Source organism: Heterocephalus glaber, unplaced genomic scaffold, assembly GCF_053883595.1.
Source record: "Heterocephalus glaber isolate CG9 unplaced genomic scaffold, H.glaber_assembly_v1.0 deba00001429, whole genome shotgun sequence".
In the NCBI taxonomy this organism is placed as follows: Eukaryota; Metazoa; Chordata; class Mammalia; order Rodentia; family Bathyergidae; genus Heterocephalus; species Heterocephalus glaber.
The window spans coordinates 9,434,216-9,451,845 of NW_028258294.1; the positions used below are offsets into that span (position 1 = coordinate 9,434,216).

The 17,630-nt window shown below is 39.9% G+C and overlaps 1 protein-coding gene across 7 annotated transcripts in view; it reads left to right on the forward strand.

Moving 5' to 3' along the window:
• Positions 1 to 17,630, forward strand: part of Fat3 (FAT atypical cadherin 3) — a 651,224-nt gene that overhangs the window by 600,599 nt on the left and 32,995 nt on the right. For all 7 annotated transcript variants that reach the window (XM_013069628.3, XM_013069629.3, XM_004838019.3 and 4 more), the window contains 4 exons: positions 1,086 to 1,283; positions 3,044 to 3,842; positions 13,171 to 13,305; positions 15,231 to 15,388. In XM_013069628.3, the coding sequence (XP_012925082.2) occupies positions 1,086 to 1,283; positions 3,044 to 3,842; positions 13,171 to 13,305; positions 15,231 to 15,388 (1,290 nt within the window). The remainder of the gene's footprint in view (positions 1 to 1,085; positions 1,284 to 3,043; positions 3,843 to 13,170; positions 13,306 to 15,230; positions 15,389 to 17,630) is intronic.

Below are 17,630 nucleotides of genomic sequence, written 5' to 3' on the forward strand. Positions count from 1 at the left end.
AAGGAGCCAATATGGGGTCTTTGAGATCCTCTTTTTTTGCTCCTTTAAAATAAGTACCTCCCTTCCGCAGCCCAGAACTGCTTCTGAATTCCAACACACGGTTTTCATTAAGACTAATTCAGCACATAAGACTTCAGTGGGCCTGCACTGTACACTGCAGTGGATCACTGTCACCATTTCTGTGACCAGACCCACTTAAGTCAATGTTGTGAGAAGCCTGAACTAAAACAGCTGACTGCAGATCACTGCAGGTTGGATAATGCTAAAGTCCAAACAATGGGGAAAGGAAACTATGCCTGAGCTACACCAAATTTAATTCAGCACTTTCAAAATGAAGATAACTTTTGACCTAAGGAGCCAAAATGAGTTTTTGTTTTTCCATATGGGGAAAAAGGTAGAGAGATTTTCAAAATAATGATTACATAATAGCATCTGGGCTCCTAATTATTCTGACAAAGTTCAATAAAGATTACTTTTCTCTTTATTCTCAAGTTGAGAAATATTCTACCTGCTTTCTCTCACAAGGCAAAATTATGTTTTGGGGGTGTGATCCACCTGGCATATGCCTTTGTGTATTGACTGGCAAATTGCCAGCATGTCCCCACAGAATGTCTGATGTGTGACATTGTGTGACAGTGTTGCTTGGGCCTCCGCATAACTGAATTGTGATAAGTGTGAGGAAATGCCTTCTTATCCCAACAGGGTGATGTTTTCTCAGCCTGGGAGAATTTCTAACATAGTCACAAATGCTGGAAGGAGCTCTTCAGGAGCACTGCAAGCCAATGCAGGACAAGGTGTATCCCACACCATCTATGGAACATACAACCCATTCAAACAAGGGCCTGTTCTCACCTGTGGAGTACCATCTCATGGGGGAGCAGTGGTGAGGCATCCACAGATGGGAAATATGATACTTGCAGAGGCCAGTACATTTTCAAAGGCAAGATAATATCACAGGGAATCCCTTCAGCTGAAAGCCTGGCTTTCTAGCACAAAACTCTCAGTCAGAAGTGATGGGAGTTTTTATTTTAATGTGAAAAGAGGTGTAATTTTATCTTCCTTTTTTACTATGCTCTTTTATACAGGAAAATAAGCCAGTGGGCACCAGCATCTTGCAGCTGGTGGTGACAGACAGAGACTCCTTTCACAATGGGCCTCCCTTCTCATTCTCTATTTTGTCGGGAAATGAAGAGGAGGAGTTTGTGTTGGATCCTCATGGGATCCTTCGGTCATCAGTGGTTTTCCAGCACATGGATTCTCCAGAATACGTGCTGTGTGTCCAGGTATGGCCTTACTCTCTGTCCACTTCAGACTGCCTTTCTCTCTAGTTCATCTTTCTCTCTTGTGGTCGATTTTTCTTTGTTGAGTGGGTCAAAATAATTCATTACAGTGAAAGAATGTTCCCCTTTTAAACTCAAATTCAATTTCACACCAATAAAAGCAGCCTCTGTGTGTGAAATTGAACAAGAAGGAAAGGAAGCATCATTGTTCAGAAAGGACTTTCCTATACCTTGTGCCCAGCAGACAGTCACTAGGCCTAAATCTGCATTCTGAAAATTCCCGGGGTCCTAATTGACCCACAAAGACCATTATTTGGTCAATTTTTGTTGCTTTGTACCAAATATTATTCATTACATTACTTCACTTGGGGAAGGTACCAATCATTGTCTTAATGGGATTTAGCCTTATCATGGCCTCTGCTTGGTAGGCCTTCCCTATGAGGAAAGAGGAAACCAAGGACTCAGCTGGCACTAGCTTCCCAGCATCTAAGTTCCTCAAGGTCACTGACCTGTATGACATGAAATAAAACAGACAGGCAAAAGTAGCAGATATGTAAACGCTATATGACAAAATGAGAAAGTACACAAACTTCCAGCATAGGAACTTTGCCGAAACCACAATTTGGATCCTATCAGTAAAGTAGAATAACTTTTTAACCCACAGTTAATCATAGAGGCCAACTTAGACCCATCATGAACAGTGACAATAATAACAATAGTAATTTTTTATATTTGCATAGCATTTGTCTGTTATTTCTTTGGATAGGTTAATTCATTCTACTCCATGAACCCATCCAAGTTACTAATGTTGGCTCTGAGCATGTCAATGAACTCTTCAATCATGCCACCACTCCTTCAACAATATTATGCAAATGATTTTCTATCACAGAGTAGAACTCAAGGGACAACAGATATTTTCAGTGCCAGCTGAAAATCTAGATGTGGAGTGAGCTGCAGAACTAAGATTCAAGATTTGATCTGTATGCCATCTTGGCATTTGGTCTTGCATTACTTTCCATATACAAAGACACATTACCCCAGATTGTGCCAGGCCTACAAGATCACTGTGGCCATGCATCCTCAGATCCCTGCCTTTGGAGCCAGCCCATGGGAATATGTCCTTCTTCTGAAGCCTTACACCACTATCTCCACCTTGCATGTGGCAGGTGCTCAGTAAAGATCTGTTGTCAGAGTGGTTTGTTCCATTAATTTTACATAAAGAAGCAAGAGAAAGGGATTTTTTATGCTACTTATTTTTTTCCTTTTTGTGCCAGTTTTTATTCTAAACCTCACTTTGATGTAATTCCCACTTAAATAATGTTGTTTTTTAAATGTGTGGAAAGGTGCCATCTGGTCCAATCAAAAGGAAAGAATCCAACAGAAAATAAAGATTCCTTTTCTCAGTGGAAATGCCATTTTATGAGGTTTTTCCCTGTGGTTCCTATCCTAAATGAAAACAAGGCCAGCCTGTTGTGGGCATGTTGGGTCTCATAGCACTCCCAACCTCCTTCCCAATTCACTCCCACTGGTTTTATTGTGTTGACACATTTTATTGTCCATAACAAAGTATACATATGGGAATTTAAGGTGATAAATCATTCCTCTTGCTTAAATGCACATCCTCAGCATTATTCACAATAGTGACAGGACAGAGAAAGAAGCAAATCTGATGAAAGCTATAGACATCTTCTATTTGAAGGGTTTTTAAAAATTATTATAATTTTTTCTCAATCCTTTATTTCTTCCTTTTTTGGTTGCCCTAGGCAAAGGATTCAGGCAAACCACAGCAAGTGTCTCATTCCTATATCCGTGTGAGGGTCATTGAGGAAAGTATCCACAAGCCCACGGCCATCCCCCTGGAAATCTTCATTGTCACCATGGAGGATGACTTTCCTGGTGGGGTTATTGGAAAAATCCATGCCACAGATCAAGATATGTATGATGTGCTCACATTTGCCCTGAAATCAGAACAGAAAAGCTTGTTCAAAGTGAACAGTCATGATGGGAAAATCATTGCCCTGGGAGGCCTGGACAGTGGCAAATATGTCCTGAATGTGTCTGTGAGTGATGGCCGCTTCCAGGTGCCCATTGACGTGGTTGTGCATGTGGAGCAGCTGGTGCATGAGATGCTGCAGAACACTGTCACCATCCGCTTTGAGAATGTGTCCCCCGAGGATTTTGTGGGTCTGCACATGCACGGGTTCCGGCGCACCTTGAGGAATGCAGTCCTCACCCAGAAGCAGGACAGCCTGCACATCATCAGCATCCAGCCCGTGGCAGGCACCAACCATCTGGACATGCTGTTCGCTGTGGAAATGCACACTAATGAGTTCTACAAACCGGCCTACCTGATCCAGAAGCTGTCCAGTGCCAGGCGGCACCTGGAGAATGTCATGCGCATCTCAGCTATCCTGGAGAAGAACTGCTCAGGGCTGGACTGTCAGGAGCAACACTGTGAGCAAAGCTTGTCCTTGGATTCCCATGCACTCCTGACCTACAGCACAGCTCGAATCAGCTTTGTGTGTCCGCGTTTTTACAGGAATGTGCGTTGTACCTGTAATGGTGAGTGCAGTTTAGAGAACTTTTCTATCCCCTAAGACTTCTGGAGTAGACTTTTCCTGGCACACAAGCATTCAGTCACCTACTCAACTAAATATTAACTGACCATCTACCAAGTGTCCAATAACTATGATAGATGCTGAGGCTTCAGGAGAAACATGACAAGCCAATCCTTATTCTGCTAGAGCTTTAGCTGAGCAGCACAGACAGACAGGCAGGCCCATGTGATAAGCATTGTTAGAAGCACAAAATCCGAAGGGAGGACCCAGTGGCAGGGAAGGTTTCCTAAAAGGAGTATCCCGTAGGTTGAGATAAAGGTCAAGCAGGAATCAGAAGAGCGGAAGGAGAGTGTTCCAGGCAAGAAGCAGCTTGTATGGAAGGCTTAAGTGCGAGAGCAGAACCTACATGAGAAGATTGAAAGAGCTTTTTCCTCACTAGAAAGAGATGGCAGTGATGACAAATGAGCCTGGAGAGCAGACCCAGTGATCACACAAAGGCTATTAACTAGGATGAAGAATTTAGAAATTATCCCAGGCAGTGTGAATCACTGGCTGATTAGAAGTGAAGAAGTGACAGGATCAGCTCTGCCTTTCACAAAAAGCTGCAGAAGGGAATGGATGAGAGGGGGTCAGACAGAGACAGGGAAACAAGTGAGGAAGCTGTTGCAGAGGGTAAGGGCAGTTCGATTTGCTTCATTAAACACAGGGGCCAGATGTTCAGGAGTATAGTCATGGAATGGATTCAGTCCTCAGAGCCAAGGAAACAGAATGGCTCGTATTTATTGATGTTACTACAGTTGTTGAATCTTGAACTCTACTGGGAAGAGGTCATAGCTGCACAGAGGCATATGCCTATAGTGGTCAGTAAGAACAATTTCTCTCTCTCCTTGTCCTCTCTTGGATGTGTGGAGCCATAAAGTGACTGCCTTCTTAGAAAATTACACCCAGACTTTTTCTATCCAGTGTCAACTTGGTCAACAGGGACTACAGCCATAAGGGTGGCCATTTGTAAAACATCCTTGAAGGGAACTAGGGACAGACAGCATCCCTGGCCTTTTCTCTTGTAAAAAATTCTTGGTTGTAGTTATTAAAAGGAGTACCTAGGGCTCATGACTCCCTTCAAGAAATAATTTTTACAATTTCCAAGCAAGCAGAAGACACTTACTTCCAGACATTCATTCAGTGGTACCCAGTGAATTCCATTTCCTCGTTCATCAGGTAGATGCAATGATGACCAGACCTGCAGAATATGTAAATTTACTGCAAAGAAACTTAAATCGTCCATGCTAGGTGAAATCCACTTCTGGCAGGTGTTATCAGCATGCAGAATTTATGAATGCCAACTGCCTGGGCCTTACCTAGATTTCCTTTTCAGGGGAACTGATTTATGCATTAAAGATCCACTAAGGCCTCCATGCAGAGATTCACAGCAGGCTTCAAAGTATTCAGGATGTGACAGGGCAGACTCTGCAGGAGAAACTATACTATCTAATTAATCCTTGTACTCTAAAAAATCAGGTCAAAAATCTGTGGAGAAGCAATGTCCTAGGCACTGAAGAGTCAAAGTGAAAAGAACTGACTTTCCCTTGGAACCTGCCTATGGTGAATCCAGCTTGCAAGCACCTACTTGCTGAAGTACTTCCAAAATACGTGTTACAGAATAGAAAGCCCAGAGTTCTTCCTGTGGCCTTCTGTGATATTCATACACAGGGACCATTATGTGCTGAGTCTTTGGAGATGAGTATGAGTTCATTTAAAAGAGACAGGTAGTAGGCAGGCTTTGTAGAATTTCTTTAAAGGAGGTACTTAGAGGGATAACCTTTGCTGGAGATAGAAGGGCTTGATCTTTATTTTTTATAAGATTAATTTTTTAAATCCAAAAAGTTTCAAGGTGATATCCTTGCTCAGTCCTGTTGCCTCTTCCCTATAAACCTTTCTTCTCCCAGTAAGCCAAGACTGCCAGAAATTTTTGTCATTCTGCCCCTAGATAGCCCAAGAAGAAACCTTCTGAGTTTGAAAAGAGCATTTCTTCAATGAGAGCTCTGTGTGTAGTCAGGCCAAGTGCTCAGCCTCTTCTCATCTTTAAGTCATTCTTATAATTGAGCTATAAAATAAAATTCTATATTTTAGTGATAAAAGGAAATCAAAAGGCCCTCTGTTCCATCCTCATCAGTAGCAGCTGATGTATGATAATCTCTACTTTATAAATAGCTATGCTCCTGGCTGAGGGCTGTACTGCTGGGAGAATGGCATGCTGATTGAGTAGAAGGTCTCCATAGTCCCCTATTTTATTATTTGCATCTTAATAACATGGACTCGTCTATTTTTTATTTGAATCATAACCTCAGTGATATGCACTCTATAAGAACATTTAACCCCATCTTCCTAGCAGACTGATCACCATTCTCAGAAGATAAGTTCTTAGTGTCCAGTATGCAGAGGGCTTACTGGAAATGGTGAGCCCCACACTCAGACGTGGATAGCAGGTTTATGCCACAGCCTAGAAGTCTGCCCTTGCAGCCTGGATGACTAATCCTGGTGCTCAGGAAACCAAAGTTAGACAAATCTTAACAGCAAAAGAGGAAAAAGTTTCCTCCAAGTTCAAGGAGAAAGCTCTTCATTTTAATAGTAATAGCTCTCTCACTTTTAGTTTCCTTTACATAAAAATACAGTGAATAATTATTAAAGTGAGTAGTAGACATTTTTAGGCATCTTCTTATTTATTGGAAAGGAGAGGCATTAAATTCAACAAATACCCTTCACAAACACACAGGCACACACACTCACACACACATTAACACATACATTACTAGCATAGGCTGCTCATATGTTTACCAAAGGGGGCCAACAGATTCATTAAATGGACTTTCCCCTACTTGGTGGAATAATTAACATGATAAATAGAGGTGACTGTGCAGACTGTCCTGTACAGGAATGTTTATACAGAGTTGGCCTCAGTGTTCTCTGCTCTTCTCAACTTGGAACTCATTTTTTTCTCACACAGCTATTTTGGGCCAAATTATCATCATTAGCATCTTGAACCAAAATGCTGAATTGTGTTAACAAAATGAAAGCAGACTTGAATTTTAAAGCCAAATAAGCTATTAAATTCCAGCTACCATCTAGAATCATGTTTAAACAGAATTTCAAAAGATACAAAGTTCTGGTGTCAAAGATAGCTCCTGATAAACTTCAGATGTTTAATAAACATTTTCACTTCAGTAGAAAGTCTGACACCAGGTTAAACAAATGGGGAGTGATATATGCCCTGCAGCTCTTGTAAGGGAAGTAAGAGTACCCTCATAAAAGGATACCAGAACAACCTACATGATTGTGCTGATTTTCACATATTAAAATTTTGTGGACTTTTAAAAAATCTGTTACAAAAATATATTTTAAAAATGATACTCTTTTCTAGACAAATGAACTCCCAATGAGACCATCAGAGTTTAAATCTAATATGATGGCAGGAGTGGTTGCCTGATTTGCCATTTTTATTCAGATATGGAACACAGAACAGAATCTAGAGTTCCTGTTGAAATAAATGGAGCATTACCATGGGTGAAGATGAATGACGTAGCACCTGTATCCTCAGCAAGTGGAGGGAGGGCAAAGTCATAGGGGGTGCTAGAGGTAATGAACACTAGAGGTAATACTACCTGAGTGAGATCTAGAAAGATGCCTAGAATTTTACAGGTGTCCAGAATGAAGAGTTCCAGGTCAAGAAGGATGAGATCCAAGGAAATGAGAAACAGTGTGCAATTTCATGCGCAGATTAAAGCAGGGACAGACATTATAACTAATACATGTTGAGCTATGGTCAGTTTCTATGCTATTTTTCAGCTGTACATTGAACCCTCACCATGACCTTATAGGGTAGGTATCATTAACTTTCTTCAAAATTAATGAAACTAAGATTTGACAAGTTCAATTGATTTAATCAAGGTCACAGAGCTAGTAGATGGGTGAACCAGGATTCATACCTGGCCATCTTACTCAAAAGCATTTCCCAATAACTGAACCTTACCACCTTTGTACAGATTTGGAAAGAACGTGGATGTTTCCCAGTCTCTGACACATGCACACATGTTGTTTACTGTATTCGTGGCATGCTAATTCAGTCCATTTTTGATTACCAATGAAAGGGGCTCGCAAGACAGCCTTGAGATGATCTTCTGCTTTATACACTAGTGCACAAAAGTCCATCTCCTTGTAACACCATACAACTCAATCATTCCAGTGATGCAGAACCTTTTAGTGCTTTCAATGATACAAACAGCCCTCTGCGGCATGTGTGCCATAAGTTTGCCACCACTGCTTTAGACGCACACAGAATCTAATCTCTCTAACCACCACCTCTATAGCCAGCCCTCCAGATAGCTCAAGATAGTTATTATGACTTTTTGAATCCTCATTTTCTAGCCAAACAAGAGAAGTCCCTTTTATCCTTGGCCATAAACAAATATGTGCTATAAAGAGTTATAGGTGGTATAATTGGGGCACAGAGGAGGCATAAAGGAGGGACCCATCACTTCTACTTGGAGGAGTCTATAAAGGCATTGGGAGCAATGAAGCTTATCATATGGGTTTTTGCCAAGCAGGGAATGCATTCTAAGCAGCAAAAGCTGTAAAGGGAAAGACTCAGATTTGGGGTACTGGTTTTTTTTGTTGTTTTTGTTTTTTTCTCATTCACTCAGTAGTTAATTGTATGCTGTTTTCCACCAAGCCCTGGACGGAGTTCTGTAGATACATGGTGAAAAAGACTCATGTGGTCCTTATCCTTGTGAAGCGTGGAGTCAAGCAAACAACATTCTGGGAGTCTCTGCCTCTGGGCACATACAAGAGACTATTTCAAAGCACAGACCTAGGGAAAATGTACTGTATTAGAACACTTCTTACAGGCCATGAATTAAGAAGGCAGCTCATTCACTTACATGGCATTGGCCAGGACATGGCATCTTGGCAAGCATATGAGTTCTGGGTGTAGAGTGTTTACTGTTAGTTATTGGATTCTTCAGTATAATAAGGCTGGCATAAATCAAGAGGTTGAGTCAGCTTAAAGTGGCAGCATAATAATCACAGATAGATACTGATATATTGGCTAATGGTGTAGACTTAAGCCAGGGGGATGTGGGGATACTGTGAAGACTAGAGGAGAACCTAAATATGGTAGTGAGACCCTTCTAAAACCTCCAGAAGCTGCTCTTCGCCCTGCACATTCCAAAGCGCTGAAGCTTCTCTTCCAGTGAACTGTCTGTCGTCAGTGCTGTAGAAAGTGACCAAAAATTCTACCTGAGCAAACCTTCAGAAGGTGGAAAACCTTCCTCCAGAGACTGGCCACATTGTGTGCACGTCTCTCCTGGTGGAAAAGCTTGTGTGTAACACCAGCTGCACCAGGGACAGAGAAGGTGGTGCAGACATCCAGAGACACATGCCAGGATGCTGATGAGTGAAAGGCTCCAGGTCTTATTTTATGCCTCCTGTCCACATGTATTTTCTATCATCTACCAGCTTACAAAACACAAATCTAGTCCAAAAAGAATAGCACATAAAGACTACACCCAAGTTCAGGTCTCTGCCATGCTGCCAAGTCAAGTTGATGTCTCCAGGTTTGAGACCTGAGTAAATTTTTAAAAAATATTTACAAGTTGCTTTTACATACACTAGCCCATTTAATTTTCACAATGCTGTGAAGAACCATTATCCTGACTTTTCTGAAAAGGAAACTGAAACCCAGAAAACCCGAGGAACTAATTCAAGGCCACACAGTGATTAAATCAAATAACCAGCCAGAGCCAAATCCAGGTCTGCAGCTTGTCAATGCAGTCAGTAGCCTTTCCTATCACACAGCTTGCCTTCCCAAGGGGACCTAGGAATGGGGAAAAGGGCTTACTCTCCTTGCTTTATGTTATGACAGGAAGCTAAAAACATCTGGTCCTGCCCTGGCATACAATAAATGGTGTCAGTGAGTTTGATAAAGTGAGAGCCTTTCTCCCTTCATGCTCACTCTGGCACCAAATTGATGGATGCCTGGAGATGCCGTGTATGCAGGTCTACAAGCCCCCACTCCCTAGGCTGTCACCGAACACAGCACCAGTTCATTAAACCTGGATTATTTAATGATAGTTAATAAGATAAACTTCCTCCCAGAAGCCAACAGGAGTTGACACTTTGTCTCTTAACTGGTACTCAGGAGCTGATGAGGTACTTTCTGCCACCAGAGAGAGGGTCTTTAAAGCTCTTAACAATGATAGGTATATACACTTCCCTGAAAAGGGGATGACGTAAACATGTTTTTTCTAAAAAAAAGTTAACCCCTCAGCATCCACTTAAAACATAGTGGGTTTTATGGAGCTAAAGAACTTCAGGCTTTGACTGGAAAGAGGTTCATCCAGACCTATGTCCATCTGAGGCCCAGATCATAGGAGATCTTTCAGGGTTGGTGTCCAAAAGTGAAGTCCCTCTGATAATATACATTTCAGGAAAGACCTAATTTCTTATGGTGGTTTATAGAAAGGAAAGGGCTGCAGTGTTGGATGTGGACAATATTCATTTTTGAGGATCTTGTTTTTCAGTAACTTTGTAAGTCTTTACTAGGAATAGGCCGCAGTTGGTGCACAAGGTCAGCTCTGTACCCAGCTAAGGAGAGCGTCTCACATACACTGACCTGCAGACTCTAACCTGCCTTCATGCTTCCTTGAGCCACCAATGAGTGAGCCTGTGAACACAGCAACCTGAAGCAGCCACAGATCGTATGCTTGTGGCTTAGCTTGTCCCAGGCAATGGCATGGGGAGGGAGCCTCAGAGGATTTTGAAAGCATTTTTAAAGTATCAAGGGACACATTCCTTGCCAAAAATTATCCCCTTGACCCTAAAGAAACCACTAAAAACAAAAAGAATATATCAAAATTAATAGCTGCTGGAATGAATCTAAGTATATATTATATATCTGTTTATTTTAATATTATTTTAGAATGTGCTTGCTCTAATATTTATATCAATGTTTTAAAATATATCCTTGAGCTATATTTTTCATAGTAGGGATTAGATCTAGCATAATCCATGGATTAATGACTGTAATTTCATTGTATGGGTTGCTCTGCATCATAACACAAGGAAATAAGGAGAGGAGCGATGAGTTTATGCTTTAACCTGAAGTCAGAGATGTGAGACATAAGCTGAGAAGCCCTGTGGCAATCACCAGGGCCCAGTAAATGCTAAGTGAAAAGCCAGACGCGGATAAAAAGTAGAACTACCCCAATTCTGAATTGTTGTTCTAAAATATAGTATTTAGCTTTTATTATAAACATTTATAGCTGTTTTGTTTTTTATAATGTGACTTTGATTCTTACAGGAATGAACAGCTTTGCTGGCACAGATCTGAAATTATCTACCTTGTTTTTCTTCCTTTGAAACTGGCTTTTAAAGTGGATTTTTGGTAATGCAAGATTTCATAGTAATGCAGCCATTAAATAAAAGTAAAATAGGCTAAAAATGTAATATTTACAGCTGTGTCTCAGAAATATAAAAATTGATAAAGAGGATATCCTTAGACTGGCTAAAATAAAAGATTAAAATAAAAGAAAAAAAAGTATACACGCAGAATAGAAAGTGTCATACTTTTTACAACATAAACTATGTCTAATTGAAAGGTAATGCCCAAGTAATCCAGAAGTTACATATTACCTTGTTGCATAATAGTCATGTGTTTGCATTTTGATGTCATTGCTTTTCATGTTTATATATCCAGGCTTATTATCTCATTGGTCTTGAACAATTATTTTACTCCATTAATTAAAAAAAATTTGTTGAATGAATTCAACAAATTATTATTTTGTTCTTATTGTTGAATGAATGTGCTAAAAGTCATTTAAAAATTGGTTATCGTAGTCTCTTGAAGTGAGTCATGAGATGGTCAAACAGCTGTTTTAAGTTCCATGAATACTGATAAATACATAAAAAGAATAAAATTTTGGAGGGAAGAAAATTAGAAGATATATTTCAGGGCATATGGGTCTTGAAGAACTATTTATAGATATCATTCTAATTTTTCAGTTAAAAATGCCTTCATCTCCTAAGACTTTGTAAAGCTGGATCAATGCCAAGAGTGCCTTTTATTACTAAGCTGTAAACCAGTGGAAAATAGGATTTATGAATTCTGAGTTTGCTGGTGCTACTTATATTGCTTCTTTTGACGAGTGCAGTTTTTAAAATGTTTTTTATGTAGTTACCATTGCATTTTTGCTTTCTCCTGAACAACAACAAGAAAAATGACTGTGTTATGGGACAATGTGCTTAATGATGGGGAAAGAACCATCATGGAGAAGAATATGATAATGAGTCCACTCTTGCCAAGGAACAAAGCCACTGATGTCCAGTGTATTAGAGGTTCAAATGAAAGAGGTGCTCCCTTAGGCCACTGCCAACCCATTTTGGAAATTACCACTCCTGTTATGAGTTAGTTTTAATTCAGGTCTCCTTTCCTATAGTCCTGTTACCACTTAAACTCTTATAAGGTTGGAAGGGGCCCAATTACACTTAAAATACCCAGAACTGTTGAAAACAGCACTTCCTTCAGTGGACCCATATCTTCCCTCACCACAGTTCTGACCTAACTCACTTGGGCCCTGGATTCTGCTTTAATCAATTAATCTGCTTTCCAGGATTTCCCTTTTGAGAGATTAACCTTTCATCTTTCTGTGCTATGAACATCAAACAGAGAGAAAGGAAGCCTTCCTTTGGCGAGGGTAATTCTACTATTTTTTATAGCTGGTAGGGAACACTTACAGCTAATCAATAAAATAGCATGTACCAGAAGGAATTAGGAAACAGTGTGAGTTGCGCTTTCACAGTTTGGTCATACTTTTCTTTAGAAATGTCTTTTTCCCTTCTCTGAATCAACAGCTAACCTCTTTACAGTCTACCCTCAAGTCTTTGAGGGCAGAGACAAGTTGTATATGAAATATGAACCCAGGTCATGCATGCAGATGCCTGTCAAATGCAGAATCCCACTCTGATAAAAGCTAGCAGAGGCTTTGCATGTGATCTTTCTTCAGTTGAAGCTGGTCCAAGTGCCACTTTAGTGTATTTTAACCTTAAAAATGAAATTTTATTTACTGTTTACACCTAACCGGCTTTGATCTGACAGTGGTGTTTGGCAGATGGAGCAACATGTGATGGGCACCCATTGTGGGTGTTTTTGCTCCTGGGTGGCTCCTTTGTTACTCAGCTCAGAGACTGTAGAGCCAAGCTCTTGAAATATTCCCATGCTTACCCAATTTAGGGTGAATCCTTTTGTGTACTGACCATGTGTGTTCCCCCTTTTGTCACAGGAGGACTCTGCCCAGGGTCCAGTGATCCTTGTGTGGAGAAGCCGTGCCCAGGGGACATGCAGTGTGTTGGTTATGAAGCCAGCAGGAGACCATTTCTCTGCCAGTGTCCACCAGGGAAGCTCGGAGAGTGTTCAGGTGCAGAATGGCATGGATTAACGAGTCTGATTTCATATTCCTGTAACACTTGCTCTTGAGTGAAATACATTGCCCAGGCTATTCCAGAAGATGTTTATGTATACATACAACATCTTTCTTCAGACTGGAGCCCAGTTAACCTCCACATTCACGTTTACTTAGAATCTATCACACTGCAGGATATACTAAGGAAATGTGTAAAATATGGACTCCTTATAGACAAGGGAGAACATCGCATGTGTTCTCTGTCATATTACATGGCAGTTACAGGTGTGAAATTGTGGAAAATAGACAATTCTTGGTTGAACAGAGGAGGTAGAGTATCTGTGGCATGATTTTTGATATATACAGGGCTGTGCAAATCCATAGCCACAAAACAGAGATCAACAGAAGTAGAGCCAATCAAAGCAAATGCTATTGACCTTCCATAGTTAACCAACCCAAAGCAATGAGTAAGCTGACTCTACACTGGAAATGCTGCGTGTTCCAGAAAAAATAGGTGTTTACCTCTGCATCGTAAGAGAAGATAATATTTAGATTATTTTAATTCAAATGAATATTTCTGATATTTGCAAAATGTCAGTGCTTCTTTTGATTCATATATTCTCTGCCACTTCTTTCCTCTAAAAGGCATATTCGTTTTTGGTAACAATTGAATCCTGTTTCTGTTGTAGGGTGTTTTTAAAATACAGACAGGGGGGCTGGGAATTTAGCTCAGTGGTTCCACTGCCTGCCTCACAAGTACAAGGTTCCGAGTTCGATCCCTGGTACTATAAATAAATAAATAAATAAATAAAAAGTACAGACATATTGATACCAATTTTAGATTCCAAATAGTATTTATTAAGTGGTGATAATAATATCAACTGTAGGGGGAATAAAAATAATTATGCCTAATATGTGCAAGATACTTTGTTACACCTTGAGTTTTAGAAATTGACCCCTTGGAGCAAGAAGTATTTTCTATATGAAAGCAAAAACTCCTTCAGAGTTAATGTCAAGGATAGTGCTGCCCCGTAATGTGAAGGGAAGCTCACCCAAGCCATCCCAAGTTTAGGCTTAAAAGAAAATTATTCTTCCCCAAGCCCAACACACATGCTGTGCACATGCAGGTGCATGTGTAAATACCATAAAGCCATGTCTTACTCCTTTTGGTGTCACTTTATGCTCATTTCCTATGTGTTTTTTATACAGAAAACTTTTGAATTTCCATGGTAATTATCCATTTAGTATATTTCTACACTTTCCACCTTTCCACCCCAGCAAGGCAGCTTTTCAACAATTATTTTGCTTGTTAAAACATAAAGTTGGAGGTAATAGAAATGATGAACTCAGAATTGGGCAATGATAGGTTAGACTAATGATTTTGGGAAGGAGAACCTTGAAATTAACAACCAGGAAATGGAATTGTGACTGTACACAGATTTCCTTTACATCGGTTACCTTTTTTTCAGTTACCTTTAGTGTAAATGACATAAGTTGGCTGTTTGGCTTTAGATTACTTGAGAATTAGGGATACTACTTAAAAGTAGTTTTATGTCTTCCCTTTTGTTTATAGAATGCCAAGTTCTTAATAGCCTTATAAGTAAAAGGGATTTGCAGGGCAGGTAGGGGAGCAGATTAAGGGAGTTTTTAAAATAATATTAATTTTAGAAAGTGAGATTTGAGGATCTAGTGATACTAAAAACGTTCAGGTTACAGAATTTACGAAGTTGCTCCTGGCATGAGATAATTTTTTTTTTTTCAAGTTAGAAGTGTGACATGAAGTGAAGAACAAGTGTTTAATGGAAACAAGTTTCTCCTTAATGCCTTCATTAACTTATCCCTATCTTTAGTCAACTTGCTTGGTAGTTGTTGGGGGATTTCATGTGTCCTTGCTCATTTCTGAGTGTTAAAAGATTATCTTCTTGTAATGGTCTTTTCAGGACACACTTCTCTTAGCTTTGCTGGAAACAGTTATATCAAATACCGTCTTTCTGAAAATAGCAAAGAAGAGGACTTCAAACTAGCTCTACGCCTGAGAACCCTGCAAAGCAACGGGATTATAATGTACACCAGAGCAAATCCCTGCATGATTCTGAAGGTATGTACAATGGACTATCTTTCCCAGCAGGCAGTTTTCAGGTAAGTATTTTGGCTCTTGGATAAAGAACTGCTGACGTTTTATCTTTTGAGTTTAAAAGAGGAGAACAGACTTCAGGGTAAGGGGGAGCAGTAGCAGAACTAGGAAATATGCCAGTGTCCCATTTCTATCACATATTTGGCTTCAAAATTAACTCGTGGTAGACTGGAGCATCTTGCTGTATGAAGTAGGTTCAAGAACTGGCCTTCTTTGACCTGTAATCATTCAGTTTGTAGGAATGTTTCTTCTAATGAATTCCACACCAGAGATGGTCCTTTAAAAGGATTGGCTGTACCCTCTCCCACTACACGAGCCTCTCCCCTCTTATCTCTTCTTGCTCAGGAGGAATTTGGAGATCTGAGGAATAGAAGATTCCACATATCTATTCATGACTCAAATAGTCCAATTTTTTAATTCATTTCCCAGTCTCAGAAACCCTCCTAAGATGGCCAGATTTCCTTTAGAGAAAATCTAGCATTTGTATTTGCTCGGGGATTTTAGTGCCTTTAGGAAGGACAACAATATTGACAGTTTTACATGCATCACTTTTTAAATTTTAAAGTCACTATGATATATTTGTTATAGATCAGCATGCTCATTTGATCAGGAAGAGATAGCACTTCAGAGAGGTTAGTTATTTACCCAAGACTGCACAGCTGATAAGTGGCAAGGCCTGGACCATGCTCTATTATCTCTCATTTCATACTTATAATCTCCATGTTGTTATCAGTTCTCCATCTTGTTGCTACAACTAATTTTGTCAAAAATTGAATTCTGGGCAACTGTAGACCAGGTTTGGCCTTCTAGGATGGGGAGGAGAGGGTGGGAGACATGTTTCATCTAATGCGATTCTCACTAGATTGCTATACCAGCCCACAGTAAGTGCTCTTTAGAAACATGCAAAGCCTGTCCAGTAGAAAATGCCCAGCTAAGTGGGATGGCTGAAATCAATTGTCCTCTAAGTTCAGTTAAGGACCATGGTAGGCTTTTGTAGCCTGTCCTTTGATTGTTGATATTCATATTCAAGTTCACTAGGTGGTCCAGGCTCTAATGCTAAAGGCAGATGAGGAAGAAGAAAAATACAGAGAATATTAAATGCCAGTGGTTTCTCTTAACTGTTAGATAGACTTTCACTTGCCCATTTCTGATATTGCCAACTATTATTACTTGTTGGCCAGAGTAAGTCAGCAAGATGCTGGAGTTTAACAATCAGTACATTTGAGGAGAATTTCGTATTATCTTTACTCATTCAGAACAGTTTTAGCTTTGGAATAGAAAACAATGTTTTAAAAAAAAAATACTGTTGATGCACAGGTTTAAAGAAGACATATTCAAATCAGATATCCATGGTACAAGAAAAATTCAAACCCATAAATTTTGTTTTTATTCCCTCCTGGTCCCTGAAGCAGTATGCCTTGGGCCAGGAGATCATTTTTCGAAATAGCCCTGGGAGGCAGAGATTGTATGATTGCTGGGAAAATACTTCCCCATTCAGAGTTTCTTCTCCTCGCGGCTTTCCTTAGGTCTCACTGATAGTTCCCTCTCCTCCTTTAAGCTGAAACAAGGCTGCTGGTTGACAACATTCTTAAGAGGCAAATACTTTCTATTAGCAAATCTCTGTAGAGTGTTAAATTTGAGAGAAGACAAAAATATTGCTCCTGAATGGCTTGATCCTAAAATGAAGCTTGTCATTTGACACTTCACTGGCAAATGTCTAAAATATGCATATCCCTTGGGATGGGCAAGAATAATTAAGTATTCTAGGGAGCTCTAGATCCTGAGGTACATTGTATTTCATGAAGCAAGCATATTTCTGAAAGTTGTGTAAACTCGATCTCTGTACACAGAATTCATAAACTAATTAATTTTGAAGAGAACCCTCTCATTGATCCCTTTGCAATGTGAATCATTACCCTGTATGTTCTATAAGTTTGCTTTTCATATGCTGGGTTATCCCAAAGAAGGACACAGATGTAATGAACTATTGCAGATATTCTCCTACAGTCGCCAGGAATATCCACTTAGGGGATATGAATCTGTTTACTTAACATTTGCAGCCTCATGCAAAATTTAATTTCATTGGGTTTAGGTATAGTATGTAGCTTGTACTTTGGTTCAGTGACTAAGCTGAAATGCCTTGTTTAAATTGCACCTCTTGGTTTTTTCCCAGTCAGACCATATTCTGTAAAACAAAGTCATAATC